The following is a 19,921-nucleotide window of genomic DNA, read 5'->3' as shown; positions in this document are numbered from 1 at the left end:
ATCCTCCTCTTTCACCAAGGGCTGTCACGACTATGACATTTTAGTTGACGATTAATTGTCACACGAATAATTGCAATAAACAATTTAATTGTCTACAGGGCATTGTTATTTGTATGCCACTATTATAGTGTAAGCCTGATAATATTGTAATATTGTACACATGGTGGTTTCGGAGATGGTTCTTCAGATTTGTGCTCGCTCCTTTGACTAGAATCCAACAATTCGGCTCCTACAGATAATTGCTTCATTTGGCTTATAACCAAAATGTGCCCAGAGCGGTTTAGTTGTGTTCTGCTTTGGAACTACCACTAAATCCATGTTGTTAACGACTGCTCTTCACACAATGCAACCGCAAAGCATCGTAACCTAATCACATGGTAACATTTCGCCTCATGCTCTGCTGCACATAGGGTAGTTATTTGAACCAGCTCATTCTAAAACTATTATGCAGGCCTTCTTAACATGGCAAAACGTGTTTCAACGCTCAGTTGATTAATTCAGTTAAACATGTAAGAACGATTCATTTCATTTTCAAATGTAGGCCTAAATATGCAATAAAACATATATTTTCTATATATGCATTTTAATGTACATTATCTAATTAGAAAATATGCATGGAAATTTAAACTTGCAATTTTTGTATAAATATTTTACACACGTATGTTTTCTTCTTTTGTCGATACAACGAGTTGATACAACAAATAGGCAACTGAAACGTGTTTGTTTATTAATTAATTATGTTGTGAAATTACATAATGTTGCATTGCAAAACAATTCTAAACTGTGATTAAACACAGAAATTAAGCAGAAAATTACATTCAGTAAATGATCTGAGCCTATCACATGCCGGAGGGCTGTCAAACGCTCTGCTGCATCCCTGGGCCAGACACCCTAACCGATTGAAACAGACATAATTGGCATGGTATTTGTTAAGACATTTCTAATATCGGCTTAAAACTACTTTGTTCAGATTAGATTTTGAAATTTTTGAAAACAAGCTGAATTAGGACAATAAACTGAAAAGAAGAACACCTTTCACTGACTGCTGGGTTGTCATGTTATATTAGTCAGTTTTAATACTAACCACCAAATTAAACTGCCCCTGGTTGTGGAAACTGGCCTTCATTCAGCTTTGCATGAAGCCCAACCAGCACCCTGTAGTGAACGATCAAATCATTTTAATCTCTCTCATCCAAAAATATTTGTTATCTTCATTTACAAAAAACAAGCAGTCATAATAGTGCTTTCTGTTGGACATAACTGCACCATTTTCTAGTCTTTTTGGTTTGGGGTCTTTTTAAATTGCTAAAAGTAAATCATGAACCATCAACTCCCATGTAAGAACAGGTAAAGTGTCGGTGAACTCACCCATGCAGTCTCTGTCCGTGGGACCAGTAGGACTACATTTACTTCAGATCATGTTTTTTTTTTTATACCCAGTCAGACACAGAGTAATGGCAAGAGGAATTAGTCACTAGATCGTTTGGTATTAATTTCCCTTCCTACATTTTATATTTTTTGATATTCGTCAAGGAAAGGAGAGAATTAAGGGCTACGCTTAAGGAGTACATTTGGGCTCCGCACAATTACAGTAAAACCTGAACTGTGCACACACAAGTGCAAGATACCAACTTCAAGAGCATTACTGCATTTTGCAGGGGAAAACTATTTCTTTGCATTTTAAAATCCTGCAATTAATCAGTATGCAAAGTTAATGTAATATTCATATTCATGTATTTCCATACGTATGATTGCTTGCAGCCCCCCCCCCCCCGTGGTATGTCTGATAACGACCTAGGTCAATTACAAAAACGACCTGCTGCTTTTGCTTCCTCAACCTTGCTACCAAATGATTTCCCTACACACACATTATTCAGGTGACTGAACACCACTCATCCTCCTCAACGATGAAAGGAACGGGGAAATCACATTAGAGGGAGAAAGTAATGACAGGGAGAGATGTATTGAGGGCAGAGACATGGGATAATTGAGGGGGTCAGCGGGTTGCTGGGTTGGTGACTCACTCTGTCTGCGCTGGGGCATGATGGTGCGTGGGGGTCCCTGGTACTGTCCCTGCCAGGGTGAGAAGAAGGGGGCAGGCAGCACACCCTGTGCAGAGAAAACAAACAAAGTAGGTATGACGCACACTGACGCACACATGCACACACCCACATACAGGGAGCAGAAAGGCGAGGGTAGTCCGCAAACACATGTACAAGAAGAGCAGAACAGCAGTATACAGTAACCCATGCTGTAATTCTACACAAAGTAGAATATTGACAGGGGTAAATACATTCGAAGGAGTATTTTGCATGTGTCTTGTTTATGCACTGAGCTTTCTATATCGCCAGGCACCAACGGGGAAAGACTGAGTGTGATTGAATCTTGTTTTTTATAATTATTAGTAACTATACTGTATTTCCAATGTTTAGAGTGAGGCTAGCTAATGAATATCTCAGACTTACAACAAATGAGCTAAGCTAAGTTGGCTGTAGCAGGGAGTGGTTAAAACCCTAATACCTTGCAGGTTGTTGCTGTGAATGAGAATTAGTTCTCAGTCAATGTACCTGCTGTAAAATATACGCTTATTTAAATATACCTTAAACTTCAGGTTACGAATAAAAGCTTTGTTCACGTTGGGAGCATGCTCTCAAGTACCTGCTCAACCTAAATAAAAATCCAATCACACCAAATAGTTGTCGGGTCGGCCCGGAAACCCCACCTACGGGTGTTGGAAGTAATTTACCCACTTCTAGGTCCAATATCTGGGTCTCGGGTGCTGGGCTCGGCCATGCCAAGTGAATTGTAAAAGTCGCTAGCATTCTGAGCCCCCTTGTTCCTTTAAAATAATATAGCAACTTACTGTGCTGTGTTTAGACAGGCACATGGATATACAGGTCCTTTAAATGGATGGTTGTAATCCGGTCATTGGAACAAACTGTTTGACATGGCCGACAGAACGTAAGAAAAATCAACTTGAGACTTGAGTCCAACACGGGTTTGGGATTGACTCATAGCGAACTTTTCCTGGGTTGTTTGTAACATTTGTCCGATGAGGGCCTGACTGTGGGAAAGGAGTGATTTGTATTGTGCTCACGTAAATGTAAATACATTTTCAAACTGAGTGAATTCTTAAACAGTGAGATAGCGGCACCTTTGCACAGAGAATCAATGTGGCTTTGGTCGAGTCAGGCTTTTATCACCCAGGGGGCTCCTGGTTTGACTCTACACCTGTTTGGACTTAAAAGGCATGATTGAGGTTGCCCCCCTGAACACCCCTCCACACACATACATACACACACAAACATACACACACACAGTCCCTGATCTCCAGAACGTTTCCAGCCCTGCGATTGAGTAAATAAGTAGAAAGCGTGCAATCAAGGAGTATGAAAAAACACTGTTAATATGCTTATGTTAGTGGGACGGATTTTACTTTGTAAATACCATCTCCCTTAGGGTGTAGAGATACTGTAGAGCGAGCCAGCCTGTCACACAGCAAGTGCTTAACTTAACTTCTCATTTCCGGTTGAAGGAAGGAGGAAGAGAGAAGGGCTATCAACCCAATCTCTCCATGTCATCCTGCAGCCAGGGACAGACTTCAAAGCCAATGAGCAGCAGCGACGGCGGAGAACACTGACAAAGCTTTGTTTTGCAAAATTGCTTAATATATCATACCAAACGGACAACGTCAGAATTCATTTGCGCTGGTTTGCAGTAACTGTACCCAAACTCAAGCATATTCTTTATAACTTGTCCTCCAACATTTCAAATAGAATGCCAAGTTATTGTCAGCCCACTTTGATTTCCATGTTTTTTCATCAAATTGCCATAAAATCACACTGTCAAATCAGAACACATATAGAATTGTGATCATTTGAAATAATTTTAATATCAGCACCTAAGTATAATGACAACATCCTATGCACATATGTCTTTATCTTTACTCAGCAATAACTGCTACATTCAGGTATTTTTCTCCGCAACAAAGAGTGCTTTGGATTTTTTAAGTATTGTGTTTGTGTATGTTTAAGTATTACGTATGTACCTGTAAGATGATTTAGTCACCACAGAAAAAACATTAATTAGGGTACAGATACACCTGTAAAAGCCTTGCGGTCAGCTCCTGTTTATTTCAAATGGAAATGTAGCGCCGACAAGCGATTTTTGCCGCAGGCAGCAAAGCAGCGCGATTCAAGCTTTGGAAACAGTCAACTACTTCGACAACAACATTATCACCCTTGCCTATAACCAATCCCCAGGTTTGCCGTTGTGTTTGGGTGGAATCTTTTCCCTGTTGGACAACCAAAGTACGACCCCAAATCATCCTCAATTGGACAACCAAAGTTGATCCCAATTCACTCTTCACCATTTCCAGGCAAACCAATGTTCAATCTGAATGAACTCCTTCAGAACTATAACAACACATTACGAAGGGCACTCCAATAAAGTGCATAGGGTAGCGGGGCTTGATTGGGATTTACATGAGTACACTTTAGTTCCGTTGCCCAGATTATTTCAGCAAAATGTAATGGCTGGGGTTGCATTGGAAAACTGTACAGAGTCGATCTACCAGCGTGGTCTTGTGGAAACATCCCTGACATTGACACATATAATTAACTTCTTGACACTGGTTCAATTCCCATCTCAGACCTTCCAATTTTTGTCTCTCCGAAAAATTTATCCACTCTGCACTTTTATAGCCGTCGCACAACAATACATATCTACTCTGTTATACCATGGATCTCATAATATATTTAAGAGAATAACTGTATTAACCTTTTATATAAACCCTTTTATATAAATAGATGTGTACTAGACAGAAAAATACATAAGAACATGACAGAAGCCATGAACCCACCACAATAGAATTTAAAGGACAACTGTTCTAACCACTACACCATGGAGATGTGATAACAGCGGAGGTTCCAATGTTCAGCTCCGGAGACCACAGCACCTCTTCCTTTCCTTTCCAAAAGTCGAAAAGGAAGGTTTTGAGTGTGGAACAGAAGGGTTAAAATTAAGAGACCACTGCAAATTGAATGCTTCTGTTCTTCACTCAAAACCTTCCTTTTCATCTTTTTTGGAAAGGAAAGAAAAAGGTGCAGTGGTCTCTTAAGCAGGGATTTGTTTTTGTCAACTATAGGTGAATAACTACAAACATGTTCTGTTTCTTAATGCGAGGTCTCTGAATCATTTAAAAACAGATTCAGTCTTTGGCCTGTTCATCTCAGAATGAAGTAATCAAAAATGGATTCAACTTAAAAAAAACAGGATACATTGAAATACATTAAAACCCAAACAACAACAAAAAAAACAGGATACATTGAAATATATTAAAACCCAAACAAACATGTTTCTGTGAAACACACACTGAACACGCTGTCAAATGAACACCCTTCTATACAATTTGGCGTGGTAACTTGAAAGTAAAAGTGACATTTTGGGCCAACGCCCTCAAGCGTCCCCTTCGGAGCAGCAGATGCGTCTCGCGGGTGTATATTCACCCTTACCCTCCAATATCTTTGCTTCTATCTCGGTCTCCAGAACTCGCTCTTTTCCATAGTCTATTGCGTTCAGCACTGAAGAACCAGACAAACACTGTTTGTCTGTGTGTGAGGATGAATTCCTGTCATCAATAACAGGCCCAATCCCACCTAAAGAGTCCCAAACCAGACCTGAAGATAAAAGAATCCCAGATAACTGAGGGGTGGAGAGGTGGCCGAAGATCACTGTGTTAACCACAGATGACAGTCAATAGTTAATGTCCTTCCCCTGACTGTTAGGGACCAGCTCTTGAATTGGCCAATCTCATAAAGCCAAGAGAGACACGTATTCATTCAGGTTGAGAGAGCCTAGAATCTCTGGGGGGCCTGCACTATATCAGAGATCCCTGCGGTGAGGGAATTGCAGGAGGAATGAGGTTTCTGATCAGCCCCCTGTCTTCCCTATACAACGTAATAAACAACAAGACCCTTCCAAGCTGCCACCCGACTCTGTTTCATTTACAGGGAGGAAGGTTTGAAATGGGCGAAGGAAAGCCTTGCAAAACCTGGCCAGCCTAACACTGACAGTGACTGGCATTTTCATTAGGTTGCAGCTCAGGGCAAGCTTCCCTGTCCTCATATAATATTCTGATGTGGAGACACAACGACATCTTACATTTTAGGGGCTGCCCTTAATGTGTGGGGTAACATTCTCTTTTAATTATAAAGAAAGAGGAAATAATTTGCAATTATTGTAATGGTGTTTTTTTTTTTTTTTTTACAGAAAGATAATCTTGCAATCAACACAGTTACCTTAGGCTAAAAACTTCAACTTTCCCAGTTTTATTTTATGGATTTGTCTGTTATAATTATGTCATTAGTATTCTAACAGTGTCTTGGCCTAACATGCCCGTAAGAAGTATTAATACAGCGTGCATTATGTTGTTGATTTTTTAACATTATGAAGTGTTAACAAAAGCATAAAACTTGTACAGACAATTTGACTAGCACAGAGTTATCACTCATGCCATTTATCAGGGAATTAGCTATTCTCGCCTGACTACTTAACCCTCCATACAAGGTATGTGTCTTCAAAAGCACATCCAATGCCATTCTGGTTCATATCAAACTGCTCGCTCAATCAGGGAGTCACGCCCGTAATTCTTCGGTGCCAAACGGAACTCTCCAGCCGTCAACCTTGTTTGCGCTCACAGGCACCCAAGGCTCTACAAGGATTCAATACAAGGCAACCAAAATAACTAAAAGTTCAAACTGACCCCAAAAACCTGAACAGTGCTGGACAATAATCATGATTGTAGCACTCTTTGTGGGACACCTGGCCAAATCCACAAGCACTATTACAACCCTGGTACATTAGTTCTTACTTCAGACCTTCTGGCGATTTTAATTACAACTGATCAGATTATGGAGTCAATTTTTAAAAGTGTTCTGTTGGTATCTGTGTGCAGGGCAGTGACTATGGAATTTGTTGGGGTGGGAGAGGCAGAACGATGGACTAATGTTAGGAGCTCTATGTGCTCTTAGATAATGATGGACAGATGGAGACAGGAATGAATAATTCAATCTTTTTTTCAGGAGAACAGTGAAACAGTTTGACAGAGGGAGTATAGCAGTAATTAGCCAAAGTTCAGCATTATATTTATCGTCCCTCTTCTGATTGAGGCCACTCTTCATTCCCCCTGTTGCGCACACACAAGTACACATAACCACACACACACAAACTCTCTCTTTAATCAAGCCACTGAGTTAGCAGTGCTTTAAGCCATTGGGATTTAAGAGCAACATCTGATAACATGGCTACTGTCATATCTTCCAAATAAATCAAATTGTGGAGTACAGAAAGGCTTCCATATCCTGGTCATTGGACACCTCTCTGTGAACATTAGTGTTATGCATTGGCTAAACCCCTGCAGGTGAACTAGCAGACATTTTGCAAAACAACAGTAGTGGTAGGAACTATGATTGCAGAAGAGGAGATATCATATGTTCCATCTGCTACAAACAGCCATGAACTGTCTGGGGGAGAGAGGGGGAGAGAGAGAGGGAGAGGGGGAGGAGGGAAAGGACAGGTGCTGAGAGCAAGGAAGAAGTAAACTTGCAAAACTACACAGCACAAAACTTGCACCTTTGATACCATCTAAGAAAAGAGAAAAACTAAAAGAAACCCCCTACGGTTGTCATCTGATTTCTGTTTGTTTACATCTTTTTTCCCTCCTCTCATCATAAACCAAGAGAAAAACATCACTATTTTCCTTCTAACCTTTCAAAGCAATTGCATGGTTGTAAAGAAAGGAAAATGTCACAGTTATCATTATGGAAAGTTATCATTACGTTTTCTTACAAAAAGTTGAAAAGCACCAATAAAGAAAAACCTTCCTGCCACAGAAAGAAATGGTGGATAAAATAAATAAATAAAGAGAAAGGAACATTAGAACGGGAAGTACAATAATTAAATGGAGAATAACTGAGACTGAGAAAGTGGTAGAAAGATGAAATAGTTTGTGGCAACACCTTCGGAAGGAACGGCTTCTCTCAAACACACCATCCATCAAGCTGTTTCACCAAACAGGACTATTGCAATGTTTCTGGGGTATAAGTGGCAATTTTGGAATGAGGATCCAGTGTTGATGAGAATATTCAATGGGAATGAATGGAAGGTGATGGTGTGGGCAGATTATGGGTAATAGACTTTAACTGAGTAGCACACCGCAAGAACAGATTTATACACTGTACAGAATGGATTTAGGTCTCCAAATAAACTCTATATACAGTTGTGCTCAAACGATGGTATACCCTTGGAGAATTGGTAATATATGTACCATTTGTAGAAAAAAAAAAAAACATGAGTGAGCAGACAAAACGTGAACAGTCTTTAATTTCTTATAGAATTCACAGGTCATAACAGAATGGCACAATCATAAAACAAACATGGCAACAAAGAAAATAATTAACTAACCCCTGTTCAAATGTCTGCATACCCTTAGTTCTCAATACTGTGTATTGTCCCCTTTAGCACCAATGACAGTGTGCAGTCTGTTGTAATAGTTGTCTAGTAGGCCTATTTTCATCTTGCATGAACCGCACATTTGAGATCTCCCCAGAGTGGCGCAATGATATAAAGTTCAGGGGACTGTGTTGGCCACTCCAGAACCTTCACCTTTTTCTGCTGTAACCACTGGAGGGTCAACTTGGCCTTGTGCTTAGGGTCATTGTCGTGCTGGAAAGTCCAAGAGCGTCCCACATGCAGCTTTCATGCAGAAGAATGCAAATTGTCTGCCAGTATTTTCTGATAACATGCTGCATTCATCTTGCCATACATTTTCACAAGATTCCCTGTGCCTTTAGAGCTCACACACCCCCAAAACATCAGTGTGCCACCAACATGCTTCACAGTGGGGATGGTATTCTGTTCACTATAGGCCTTTTTGACCCCTCTCCAAACATAGCACTTATGGTTGTGACCATAAAGCTCTACTTTGGTGTTAGATTCTGTCCAAGTTTGATCCTTGAACAAAATAAATGCAACTGGAAGTCAGGGGAGAGCCATCTTTATTCAGCATGAGTCTATGATGTTGACCTTCCATTTCTCATTTCAATCTCTCTCCAATGATTACAAAGTGGACACAGTATTTATGCCCCAGCACATCCCCTCCAATATCTGGCTGTCTTCCAATCACATACGTGTATTCTATATCCTAACCTTACATGGCCCTCTTACGTTTCTTGGCTCCACAGCTTATCAGGTTGTGTGGGGCCCCTCAGTAGTAGATACCAACTGCTTGTGATACGGTACCTCATATAGCACAAGATAACAAACCACTCCTCTAACAAGAGAATAGAACTAAAATACATGCATATCATCAGGTACAGACAGGTTTCCTCACAATGGTATGTGCCAACCTACGGTCCATGGGTCTATTCATAGAGTCAGGACAGGATGCGTGGAAGCCATCAGAAATGGGGCATCACATTTCCTACCTAGTTTCCTTCATACAGAGATCATTAATACTCTCATACATTGTGTAATTCAGCTACTTTTCATGCCCAATATCTATCATTGGTCATATCGTCATATTGTGCTCGTTGAAACAACCAAACCGTTCATTTCCAGAGCAGCCTGTATTTCTCCTGAGGTTACCTGTGGGGTTTCCTTTGTATCCCGAACAATTCTTCTGGCAGTTTTGGCTGAAAACTTTCTTGGTCTACCTGACCTTGGCTTGGTATCAAGAGATCCCTGAATATTCCACTTCTTAATAATTGATTGAACAGTACTGACATTTGCAAGGCTTTGGATATCTTTTTATATCCTTTTTCATCTTTATAAAGTTCCATTACCTCTTTTGACAGTTCTTTTCTTCTCAGTATCTAGCCTGCTCAGTGCATCCACATGAGAGCTAACAAAATCACTGACTGTTTATCAGAGAGTCAAGACCACAACCAGACCTAGACCAAGAACCAAACCTTGGAGACCAAGACCAAGACCCAGCGGGTCAAGACCAAGACCACTTTGAACACAAAAAAACAAGACCAAGACCCAGCGGGTCAAGACCAAGACAGAGATCTTAGACTGTCCAATGTTTCCCAAACATAAAACAATTAGAAAATAATATAAGAAAATAAATGTTTTTTTTCCTAGGCCAAAGCATAGCACTGTTTTATAGAAGTAAACATACGTTACTAGATTAAATTACTTTACTGATTATAACAGAAATTATTTGGTTGAAATTAATTTACAAAGCCTGAAATAAGAAAGAAAAGTGTTATGGCTTATACCACAGTATCACTGAACCCCACTGTCTCAGCCCCAATGTATATTATTGTGCTGGGGGAGTAGGGTCAGTTCTCCTTCTCCACTATCAATCCCTGTAGATCTAAGGAATGCATTTTCTTAATGTTCCCCGTCTCCTGCCATTTTAAACTTAGGAGGACATGAGGTCTTGGCCCACACCTGAGGAGTACCAGGCTTGAAAGACCCGTTGCTGTCCCTGTCCAAAGTCCTCCTGGTTGTGTTGCAGATCAAGACGATACCTGACGATTTCAGCTGCCGCTGTGCTGACACCTCTCCCCTCCCTCGTGTTGTCCCTGTCCTTGTCCATCTGGTCATGCTTCCGACCTGTATTAAATTTCAATAGACTCTGGACATAGCCCACATGCATTTATTAATTATTACAATTTGTACTCTTAATATGTTCACCCGGCACAGCCAGAAGAGGACTGGCCACCCCTCTGAGCCTGGGTCATCTCTTGGTTCCTTCCTAAATGTCGGCCCTTCCTAAATTCCTAGGCACTGAAATTCAACAGTACTGTGGTTTGCTCCTTAGGGTTTAAGGCTGGGTGTTTTGTAAAAGCTCTTTGTAACAACTGCTGATGTAAAAAGGGCTTTATAAATACATTTGTTTGATTGGATATTTTCACACTGCTGTGCTTAGCAAGCTAGCGAACACCTTAGCTAACTGGCTAGGTAGTTAACTAGATGGCTAACATTAACTTGCTCAGTCAGGTTTGTTCTGGATAGCCATATTATTGTCATCAATGGCTTTGGGTACTTGTCAAAACTGGAAATGGCATTTTCATGTAGTGTAAAGTTTCTGGCCACAATGAAAAGTTTCATATCCATCACATCACAATGTTAACGATGGCCAAATTAGCTAGTATAGCTACCAAGCCTAGCTAACCAAGACTTTAGCTTGGTAATATACACTCACCTAAAGGATTATTAGGAACACCATACTAATACTGTGTTTGACCCCCTTTTGCCTTCAGAACTGCCATAATTCTACGTGGCATTGATTCAACAAGGTGCTGAAAGCATCCTTTAGAAATGTTGGCCAATATTGATAGGATAGCATCTTGCAGTTGATGGAGATTTGTGGGATGCACATCCAGGGCACAAAGCTCCCGTTCCACCACACCTCAAAGATGCTCTATTGGGTTGAGATCTGGTGACTGTGGGGGCCATTTCAGTACAGTGAACACATTGTCATGTTCAAGAAACCAATTTGAAATGATTCCAGCTTTGTGACATGGTGCATTATCCTGCTGGAAGTAGCCATCAGAGGATGGGTACATGGTGGTACATGGTCAAAAACAATGCTCAGGTAGGCCTTGGCATTTAAACGATGCCCAATTGGCACTAAGGGGCCTAAAGTGTGCCAAGAAAACATCCCCCACACCATTACACCACCACCACCAGCCTGCACAGTGGTAATAAGGCATGATGGATCCATTTTCTCATTCTGTTTACGCCATATTCTGACTCTACCATCTGAATGTCTCAACAGAAATCGAGACTCATCAGACCAGGTAACATTCTTCCAGTCTTCAACTGTCCAATTTTGGTGAGCTCATGCAAATTGTAGCCTCTTTTTCCTATTTGTAGTGGAGATGAGTGGTACCCGGTGGGGTCTTCTGCTGTTGTAGCCCATCCGCCTCAAGGTTGTGTGTGTTGTGGCTTCACAAATGCTTTGCTCCATACCTCGGTTGTAACGAGTGGTTATTTCAGTCAAAGTTGCTCTTCTATCAGCTTGAATCAGTCGGCCCATTCTCCTCTGACCTCTAGCATCAACAAGACATTTTCGCCCACAGGACTGCCGCATATTGGATGTTTATCCCTTTTCACACCATTCTTTGTAAACCCTAGAAATGGTTGTGAGTGAAAATCCCAGTAACTGAGCAGATTGTGAAATACTCTGACCGGCCCGTCTGGCACCAACAACCGTGCCACGCTCAAAATTGCTTAAATCACCTTTCTTTCCCATTCTGACGTTCAGTTTGGAGTTCAAGAGATTGTCTTGACCAGGACCACACCCCTAAATGCATTGAAGCAACTGCCATGTGATTGGTTGATTAGATAATTGCATTAATGCGAAATTGAACAGGTGTTCCTAATAATCCTTTAGGTGAGTGTATATGAATATAATTTTACAGCAGTCGGTACTTTAATGAGTTATGTCAGAAGTATAACTGAACAAATCATGACCACTTAAGATAATGAGGTGTGTATTAGCTAGCTAGCTATGATTTACCTGCAGACATCAAGGGTTGCATGCGGCTGTTTGGTGCCAGTTCACATGCAGTTCAACAACACATGATAGAAAACATGCGAATACAGCACTACAGGGGCGCAAAAGGACAAGCTAGCCTATATGAAAAATCTATCTCGATATACAGAGGTGACCAAGATCGCAACACTGGAGACTGAGACACAGACCAAGACCCAAACCCTGGAGACCAAGACCAAGACCATGTCAATGTGGTCTCGAGACCAAGACCACATCAATGTGGTCTCGAGACCAAGACCATGTCAATGTGGTCTCGAGACCGAGACCACAAGACCGAGGCTTCATCTTTGCTATTCATACAAAGACACTAATTGCAATTTAAAAAGCCACAGGTGTGGGAAATTCACCTTTAATTGCCACTTGTCTGTAACAAGGCCAAACATTCAAGGGTATGTAAACTGTGATCAAGGCCATTTGGGTGATTCCTGTTATCATTATGATTTAAAAAGAAGCCAAACAACTGTGTGATAATAAATGGCTTTATATGATCACTATCCTTAAATAAAATACATTGTTTTTGCATAATCAGTCATATTTTCAAAATCAATGCCAAAATATCACAATTTCTGACAGGGTATACAAACTTATGAGCACAACTGCAGATTTACTCACAGGCTGGCTGTGTCCTTGTCCTCTGCAAGGAGTCTGTGTGGCTTTGTCATGGTGAGTCCTCACGTCCCCCCGGAACGACGGTGCTCTCTGATGACAGTGACACCTCCCAGGCTGAACTGCTTGGGCAGGCTAATGAAGGAGAGAATGTTACTGCTTCTATTTTAGGGAATACAATAACAGATACCTAGATCTAAGGTGACTTGGTATTTAATAACTCCATGAGTGGAAACTGTTTCCAAATCTTTGGGTTCTTATGAAGATACAATAACAACTGAATATGTTGCAAATTGTTTGTTTCACATGAAAGAAAGTGTTAATTGCAGGCTTGGTTAGCATGCTGGTTTGCAGAGTTGTGCTTGATGATGGCTGCCACACTTTTATCCTAAATGTAATGTAATTGGAACCAGGTTAAATGGTCAAATAAGATTTCATGATAAGAATAGAGGTTTTCTTCTGGGAAAATGTCAAAATAGCTTATTAGCATGAAGGTGACGTCAAATTGTAGCTTTGGGGCCTTGGTGATTGCAAGAATCAACAAACTGCAAACTGTGATCCTGTCGAATCCTCAACCTCCTCACCGCATGGAGGCAAAATACACAAATTGTTAACATTTTCCTTAAATAATTTTACCTTACTTAAAGGTTTAAGTCCTTTTATGAGTAGAAGATCAAGCAGACTGAAAATATTGAAATTTTCTATTGTCTTTTTTTTTGTCGTCTATACCAAGGGTTATTTTAGTCAAAGGGAGAAACCCCAGCTATTGAAGTTATGAGTGTACTTACATTTTTTCTGTGCTATTAAAATGGATTTCTGAGAATTTTTGTGTCCATTTTCATCTTTCTGTGTCATTTGTTGACTTAAGTTATCTTTGTCTGTAAATTGCATTGCAGTGAAGAATACATAGCAGTATGTCCAAATATGTAAGAAAGATTTTGTCTGGAGAACTCTCCTTGTAGTCTCTCTATGGTAATATCATTTACATGGTTTTCATTTATAATTTACTAAATCCCTTTCTGTCTGTCTGCACTCCACACATGCAATTAAAGACTCATTGCCAGCTCCTTCTTAATAAACACATTTGAAATTATTATGTAGTATTAGTTCCATTAAAAATGAGTTCAGGTGAGGTTAATGTGCAATACAGTAGATAACATCATGTAGTCAATGAAGATCTGAGGCACAATAAAATGGAACATACCCACATTTGTCTTTCTCCTTACAGCTCGAACCAAGGATTTTGGCAGCTAACTCCACAGAGCATTAAGTATTTCCCCTTATCTGGCTCAATATATTATCTTTATCTGTGTATCTTTCTCATTCTCCCTTTCCTTTCCTCTATTATTCTCTCTCTTTATCCATCTCTCATTGACTTGTACATTAATTACTCCCTTGTTTCTTTCCTCTGTGTCCTAAGTCTTTATTATTTTATCTCCTTGTCTCTTGCTGTTTCTCTGAATCGTTTCACTACTCCAATTTATTCTCCCTTTTACTTCCCTCTCTCACTCCCTTACTCCCACTCTAAGTTCCTTAAGTTCAAACAAAGATCTGCACTGTGTGTGAGGTTAGCAGACGCAGAATTACTATACTGGGCTTTTCTAATTGTAACTACTCTACATGGGGAATTTCAATTATGTCAGTGGACAGCCTGTTTGTTTGCCTAACAAGACCACAAAGCCCTGGACACAAATTGATGTTAAAACACTGATGTATGTCGGTACAAGCTTACAGTTCATTTATCCTTGTATGTATCTCACTATACAAGGCAAAGAAACTCCACATAAGCACATATAATGTGTTGCATTAGGATGGAGACAGAACGATAAGCAGCTTTAGTGGGCACTAATGGACAACTGTTGGACACTGTTATTCTATTACTGACCCCTCCTGGACACTTACCACCTGTTGCTGTAGCTGTAGTTGCTGCTGTGTGAGCTGAGAGATTGTCCTCTCCTTACTCCTCAACTCCTCTCTGAGTCTCTGCACCTCCTTCATTAGCTCCTCCAACTGAAACGGACAGTGATTAATTTGTAATTGGTCTTATTGTAACAGTTACTGTAAAAATGACTGAGAACACACTAGGATCAATAAGGGTGAAATGCCTTGCTCAGGGGCAGAACAACAGATGTTTCACTTTTTGATTACTGGTCACCTGCCCTAACAGCCACGCTACATGCCACCCCCAATGCTAAATGTCTCTCTTAAGACCTGAACTAGTTTACTCCTGGTTAAGATTGACTGTACCTGTAGAGTCATGCAGTTCTCCTCCTCATTGTCATCCACAATCTCTGGGCCTCCCTCCTCCATCTACAAACACATACAATAGGTCATACATAACATTCTGTGTACACCCACCACACTAAGGACAATGTGCATGGCAGTTCTAGCATGTTTCGACATTGACATGTCCTCATAATGAAACTGCTATTGTAATTTAGATTCTTCAGCAGATTATCCTACAGACAAGCTGATGATTGCATAGCAGCCGTTAAATTGACATAAAAAAAATAAAAGCATTCATCATCAACCCATGTTTACCATGTATACCCAAAACCTGTACATTTCTTTTTATGGATGGCTAACCTATAACCAGCTGGGTGCACCGATACAGCTTGCTGCTTAGCTCAGAGATCAATTACGATTAAAGCAGAGCCTCATTTTACAGCTGCTGCCCACAGCACTACATCACAGCTCCAAAGAAACACAATTAACAACTAATGGTCCAACAAACTGTTTGGTGCTCATGGCCAAACTACTCTGGTAATTACTGACAACAAACAAACAAACATACCTTCAGACTTTTTTAATTAGATGACATCCGCCAACCAACAACAGCATTACTTAAAAAACAGTAAGAAGTCAAATATCAAAGATGAATCATGCATGGGCAACATTGGTCCCCGTGAAATATGTTCCTTTTACGATATTCTCAGCTCCGAAAAAGCAAATAAAAGTACTATCACAGAGAGTGCCTGTGTGGTACTTTGTCATGTCACATCAGAGACCACCTTGGGGCACAGTTGACTTCTTTGGAGGAATGTAATGTGTTGAAGGCCGTGAGGCCATAGCCAATATAAACCAGCCTGCCTGATATTGGGGTCATGCAAGGCCAGACATGAGACGCTGTATGGTCAGAGGCTGTACATTACTGATTAACTGTCTGACAAAGCCCTGACTCTGTCTGTGTGTGCGCGCGTGTGTCTCTCTGTTGAATGGAATGGCTCATCTGATACTCACAGATCTATTAAGTGATTTGGTACCACAGGTAACCCACAGAGGAAGTTTGGCTCCAGGAGTAATAACAGGTAAGACGAAATGAGTGACACAGAATACAACTGTGTGCCACAGCTTAACTTTCGCTCACTCTGAAGCCTTGGTCATGAGACATATGACATTCACATTAAAGAAAGCAGCTATTTTCTATGGTGACAAAGCATCACATCAAGCCAGGTATTTCCCCAATAAATCTCTTCATCTAAGGAGAGGAAGTGACCGTTGGACAGATTCTATGTCTATCACTGCTACATCCTTGTCAGGAGGCCTATATGGTTACTTCTACAAGCAGCCGTGAAATGCTGATTTCTAGTGCATTTGAACAAGTATTCTCTGGCCTGGATATTTTGATATGTGATAAAATCCTATTATGTTACTGTTTAATAAAACATCAGCAGCCTGCTCCTAGCAAAATAAAAACTCAAAACCTGACATCATAGTTATTCTAATCAAGTGAGATTTTATTGAACAGTAAATCTATTGGATTCCAAAAGGAGCTGACGGCAGTAACAGTGATTTCCATTGCTTAGTCAGTAAATAGCTCAACACTTCTAAGTGATTAGATTGGAATTACATTGAGTTTCTGGAGAATGCCTTTAAGGGAGCGTGTGTATGTGTTACCTGTAATAAACTCTTGAGTTTGAGCAGCTTATTTTTCACAGAGCTGCAGTCCTGGGCCATGTGTTTCAGAGTGAGCTCATCCAGTGCCCCTGTGTTGCCATCATGTCTCCCTACAGGGGGGAGACGGGGGCCAACCCTGAATGCTCCAGGACCAGCGCAGCCATTATACTGCTGGAACACTGGACCTCTGGGAGAGGAAACGGAGAGAATTAGAGAGGAGAGGCAGTCAATGAATTATAATTGCAACCTTGGCTAGGCCTTAATGGTCATTTACCAAATGTGCTATGGCTTTATCCAGAATGGCCAATCATATTTCCGAATCGAACTTTATATCCATGATTACACAGCACGCCGAGTTGATTATGTTATCTTTGGTCCTTCTACCTTCTACCGTGCAGTATCTCACCTGTTGTCATTATGGAAGGGGTTTGGTCCATTCCAGCGATGCTGCCTCCTCCTCCAGTGACCTTGCCCACCCCCCCTCTCTGGGCGCTCAGAATGGGCCATGCTATTTGACTCTGAGCAAAGACAGAGTTCAGGTTATCCAGGTGTTAGCTTAGACAGTATGCGTTGCATGTAAACAAATGAATGTACACACTCAAGCATACAGTACACAATACTGTATCAATCAACCACACACAGACATAAATATTGCCTCATGAGACATGGTAGCTAAAAGGATGTTAATTTGTTAATTTTTTATTAGACAAACATGCGCATATTTTATATACTTTATTTAGATGCACAAATAAAACATGGAGTTTTGTTTTAAAATATAGATTTCATCAAGCTTTTCTATGTTAGACAAGCTATTTTAAGATAGAATGGAGCCTATTTTTTTGCTGGAAAAGTATTGGGACTTCTAAACCCAAGCTGTAGTGGTACATGTGCATTGGAGCGAACAGCTTAGACCACTGGTCCACGCTGTGACACATCTATGACACACCACAAAATACACTGCTCAAAATAATAAGGGAACACGTAATAATCACAGTATAACACCAAGTCTATTCAAATTCAGGGATATCAATCTATCCAGTTAGGACCAATAAGCAATTGTGAATCAATGTCACCTGTTTTGGTGCAAATGAAAGTGACCACAGATGCACTGGAGAGGCAACAGCAAGACAACCCCTAAAAACGGTATGGTTTTGCAGGTGGTGCTCTCTCTTTATCTTTCCTGACTGATCCTTCTCTAGTTTTGCATTTTGCTAATGTCTTTGTCACTACTGGTAGCATGAGACAGTTCCTGCAGCCCACTCAGGTTGCACAGGTAGTCCAGCTCCTCCAGGCATATCCTTGGACTGTCGCACAGACCCCCACGTGCTAGCCAACGGTACACTGACTGCTGTTAGGTACCAGGAAGAAATCCTTAGACCCATCGTTAGTCCATATGCTGGTGCAGTGAGCCCTGGCTTCCTCCTGGTGAAGGACAATGCCTGGCCTCATGTGGCCAGAGAGTGTAGGCAGTTCCTGTATGACAAAGACATTGATGCCAATGGCTGTACCCCACGTTCCCCAGACCTGAATCCAATTGAGGACCGCTGGGACGTTATGTATCAGTGCATCCGATGCCGCCAAGTAGTACCACAGACTGTCCAGGAGCTCACTGATGCCCTGATCCAGGTCTGGGTAGGAGACCACCTAATCAGGAGCATGCCACGATTAGAGTGGGATTTTGGTTCCCATTGACTGTTGTTACGTTATTCTGTTCTCAACGAATTACACAGTGTACAGTAAAGATTTTGAACTTCAATGCATTTTGTTCATCGAGACCCAATGTGTGATTGAAGTGTTCCATTCATTTCTTGGAGCAGATGCAGACCAAATGAAAATATGCTGGAGGAGTGCCATCTGTCAAGCATGGTGGAGGCAATGTGATGGTCTGAGGTTGCTTTGGTGGTGGTCAAGTGGGTGATCGAGGTAAAAGGGATCTTGAAGAAGGAAGGCTATCACTACATTTTGCAATGTCATGCCATACCCTGTAGATATATCAATCAAATACAGAAACTATAGAAAAACATAGATGATTAGTGAAATATGTTCCATAACCCCAACACATTTCTGTTTAGATTTTTTTTTAAATGTCCCAACATGAAACCAATGTAACCATAAAATAATGGATTTTGCATGTCAGTGGTCAGTCTTTGAAAGTAAAATATCAAACACAATGAAATTCCAATGAACAACTTAAGCCAGTAAAAACAGAGAATTGGTTAGGGGTTTGAATACCTTTGCACAGTATATATACAATGTTCAATGAACACAATACACAAGAGGTACAAAGACACCGTTCACCAAGTTATCTGTCGCCAGAGGCCAGTTACACAATCTCACTCAAAGTTGGCATAAAAACAGGCTACCTATGGGGTGCTATTAACTATCATAGCTATAAACCTATGGCTTTCCACCAGTGTACGTGCAGTCACTAAACACAGCAGATCATATCAGCATACCACTGGACCCACAAACAACTTCGTACGTATTCTAACTGTGACCAACAGTGTTGACAACCAACGTTGTTCTGGGTCATGTTTTTACCAAAGTTGTCTTCACCAAATGGTTGTAGCTACAAACAATTGCTTCGGTCAGACTCGGTAGAGTCTTTGGAACACAATAATGTTCATGGTTCTGCTGTAGAACACACACACACACACAAGCATTGGCATCCATCTAAAGGTAACCCAAGTGCCATTGCTATGAACATAATTAATTTAAAATAATACCAAAGTATCCTGCCAAACAGTCACAAGACAGATAGACACACATGCTCATGAATCTTTCAGAGAAAGCAAGGGGCAAAACCATATGGCAACACTATTAAACATCGCCATAAAATAAACTGAGACA

The 19,921-nt window shown here is 40.8% G+C and overlaps 1 protein-coding gene across 4 annotated transcripts in view; it reads right to left on the bottom strand.

The window, feature by feature from the left end:
• Positions 1 to 19,921, bottom strand: part of ccser2a (coiled-coil serine-rich protein 2a) — a 65,672-nt gene that overhangs the window by 9,517 nt on the left and 36,234 nt on the right. For 3 of the 4 annotated variants that reach the window (XM_020047604.3, XM_010869915.5, XM_010869914.5), the window contains exons 6-10: positions 17,478 to 17,589; positions 17,072 to 17,258; positions 15,422 to 15,484; positions 15,077 to 15,184; positions 13,181 to 13,309 (exon numbers count right to left, since the gene is read on the bottom strand). In XM_020047604.3, the coding sequence (XP_019903163.1) occupies positions 13,181 to 13,309; positions 15,077 to 15,184; positions 15,422 to 15,484; positions 17,072 to 17,258; positions 17,478 to 17,589 (599 nt within the window). Of the gene's footprint in view, positions 1 to 2,024; positions 2,110 to 13,180; positions 13,310 to 15,076; positions 15,185 to 15,421; positions 15,485 to 17,071; positions 17,259 to 17,477; positions 17,590 to 19,921 lie in introns of all 4 variants that reach the window. The other variant, XM_020047606.3, reaches the window with a different exon arrangement.

This window comes from Esox lucius, chromosome 6 (assembly GCF_011004845.1).
Source record: "Esox lucius isolate fEsoLuc1 chromosome 6, fEsoLuc1.pri, whole genome shotgun sequence".
Classification (NCBI taxonomy): Eukaryota; Metazoa; Chordata; class Actinopteri; order Esociformes; family Esocidae; genus Esox; species Esox lucius.
The sequence above is the reverse complement of the archived record's forward strand: the minus strand, read 5'-3'. Positions and strand labels throughout refer to the sequence as shown.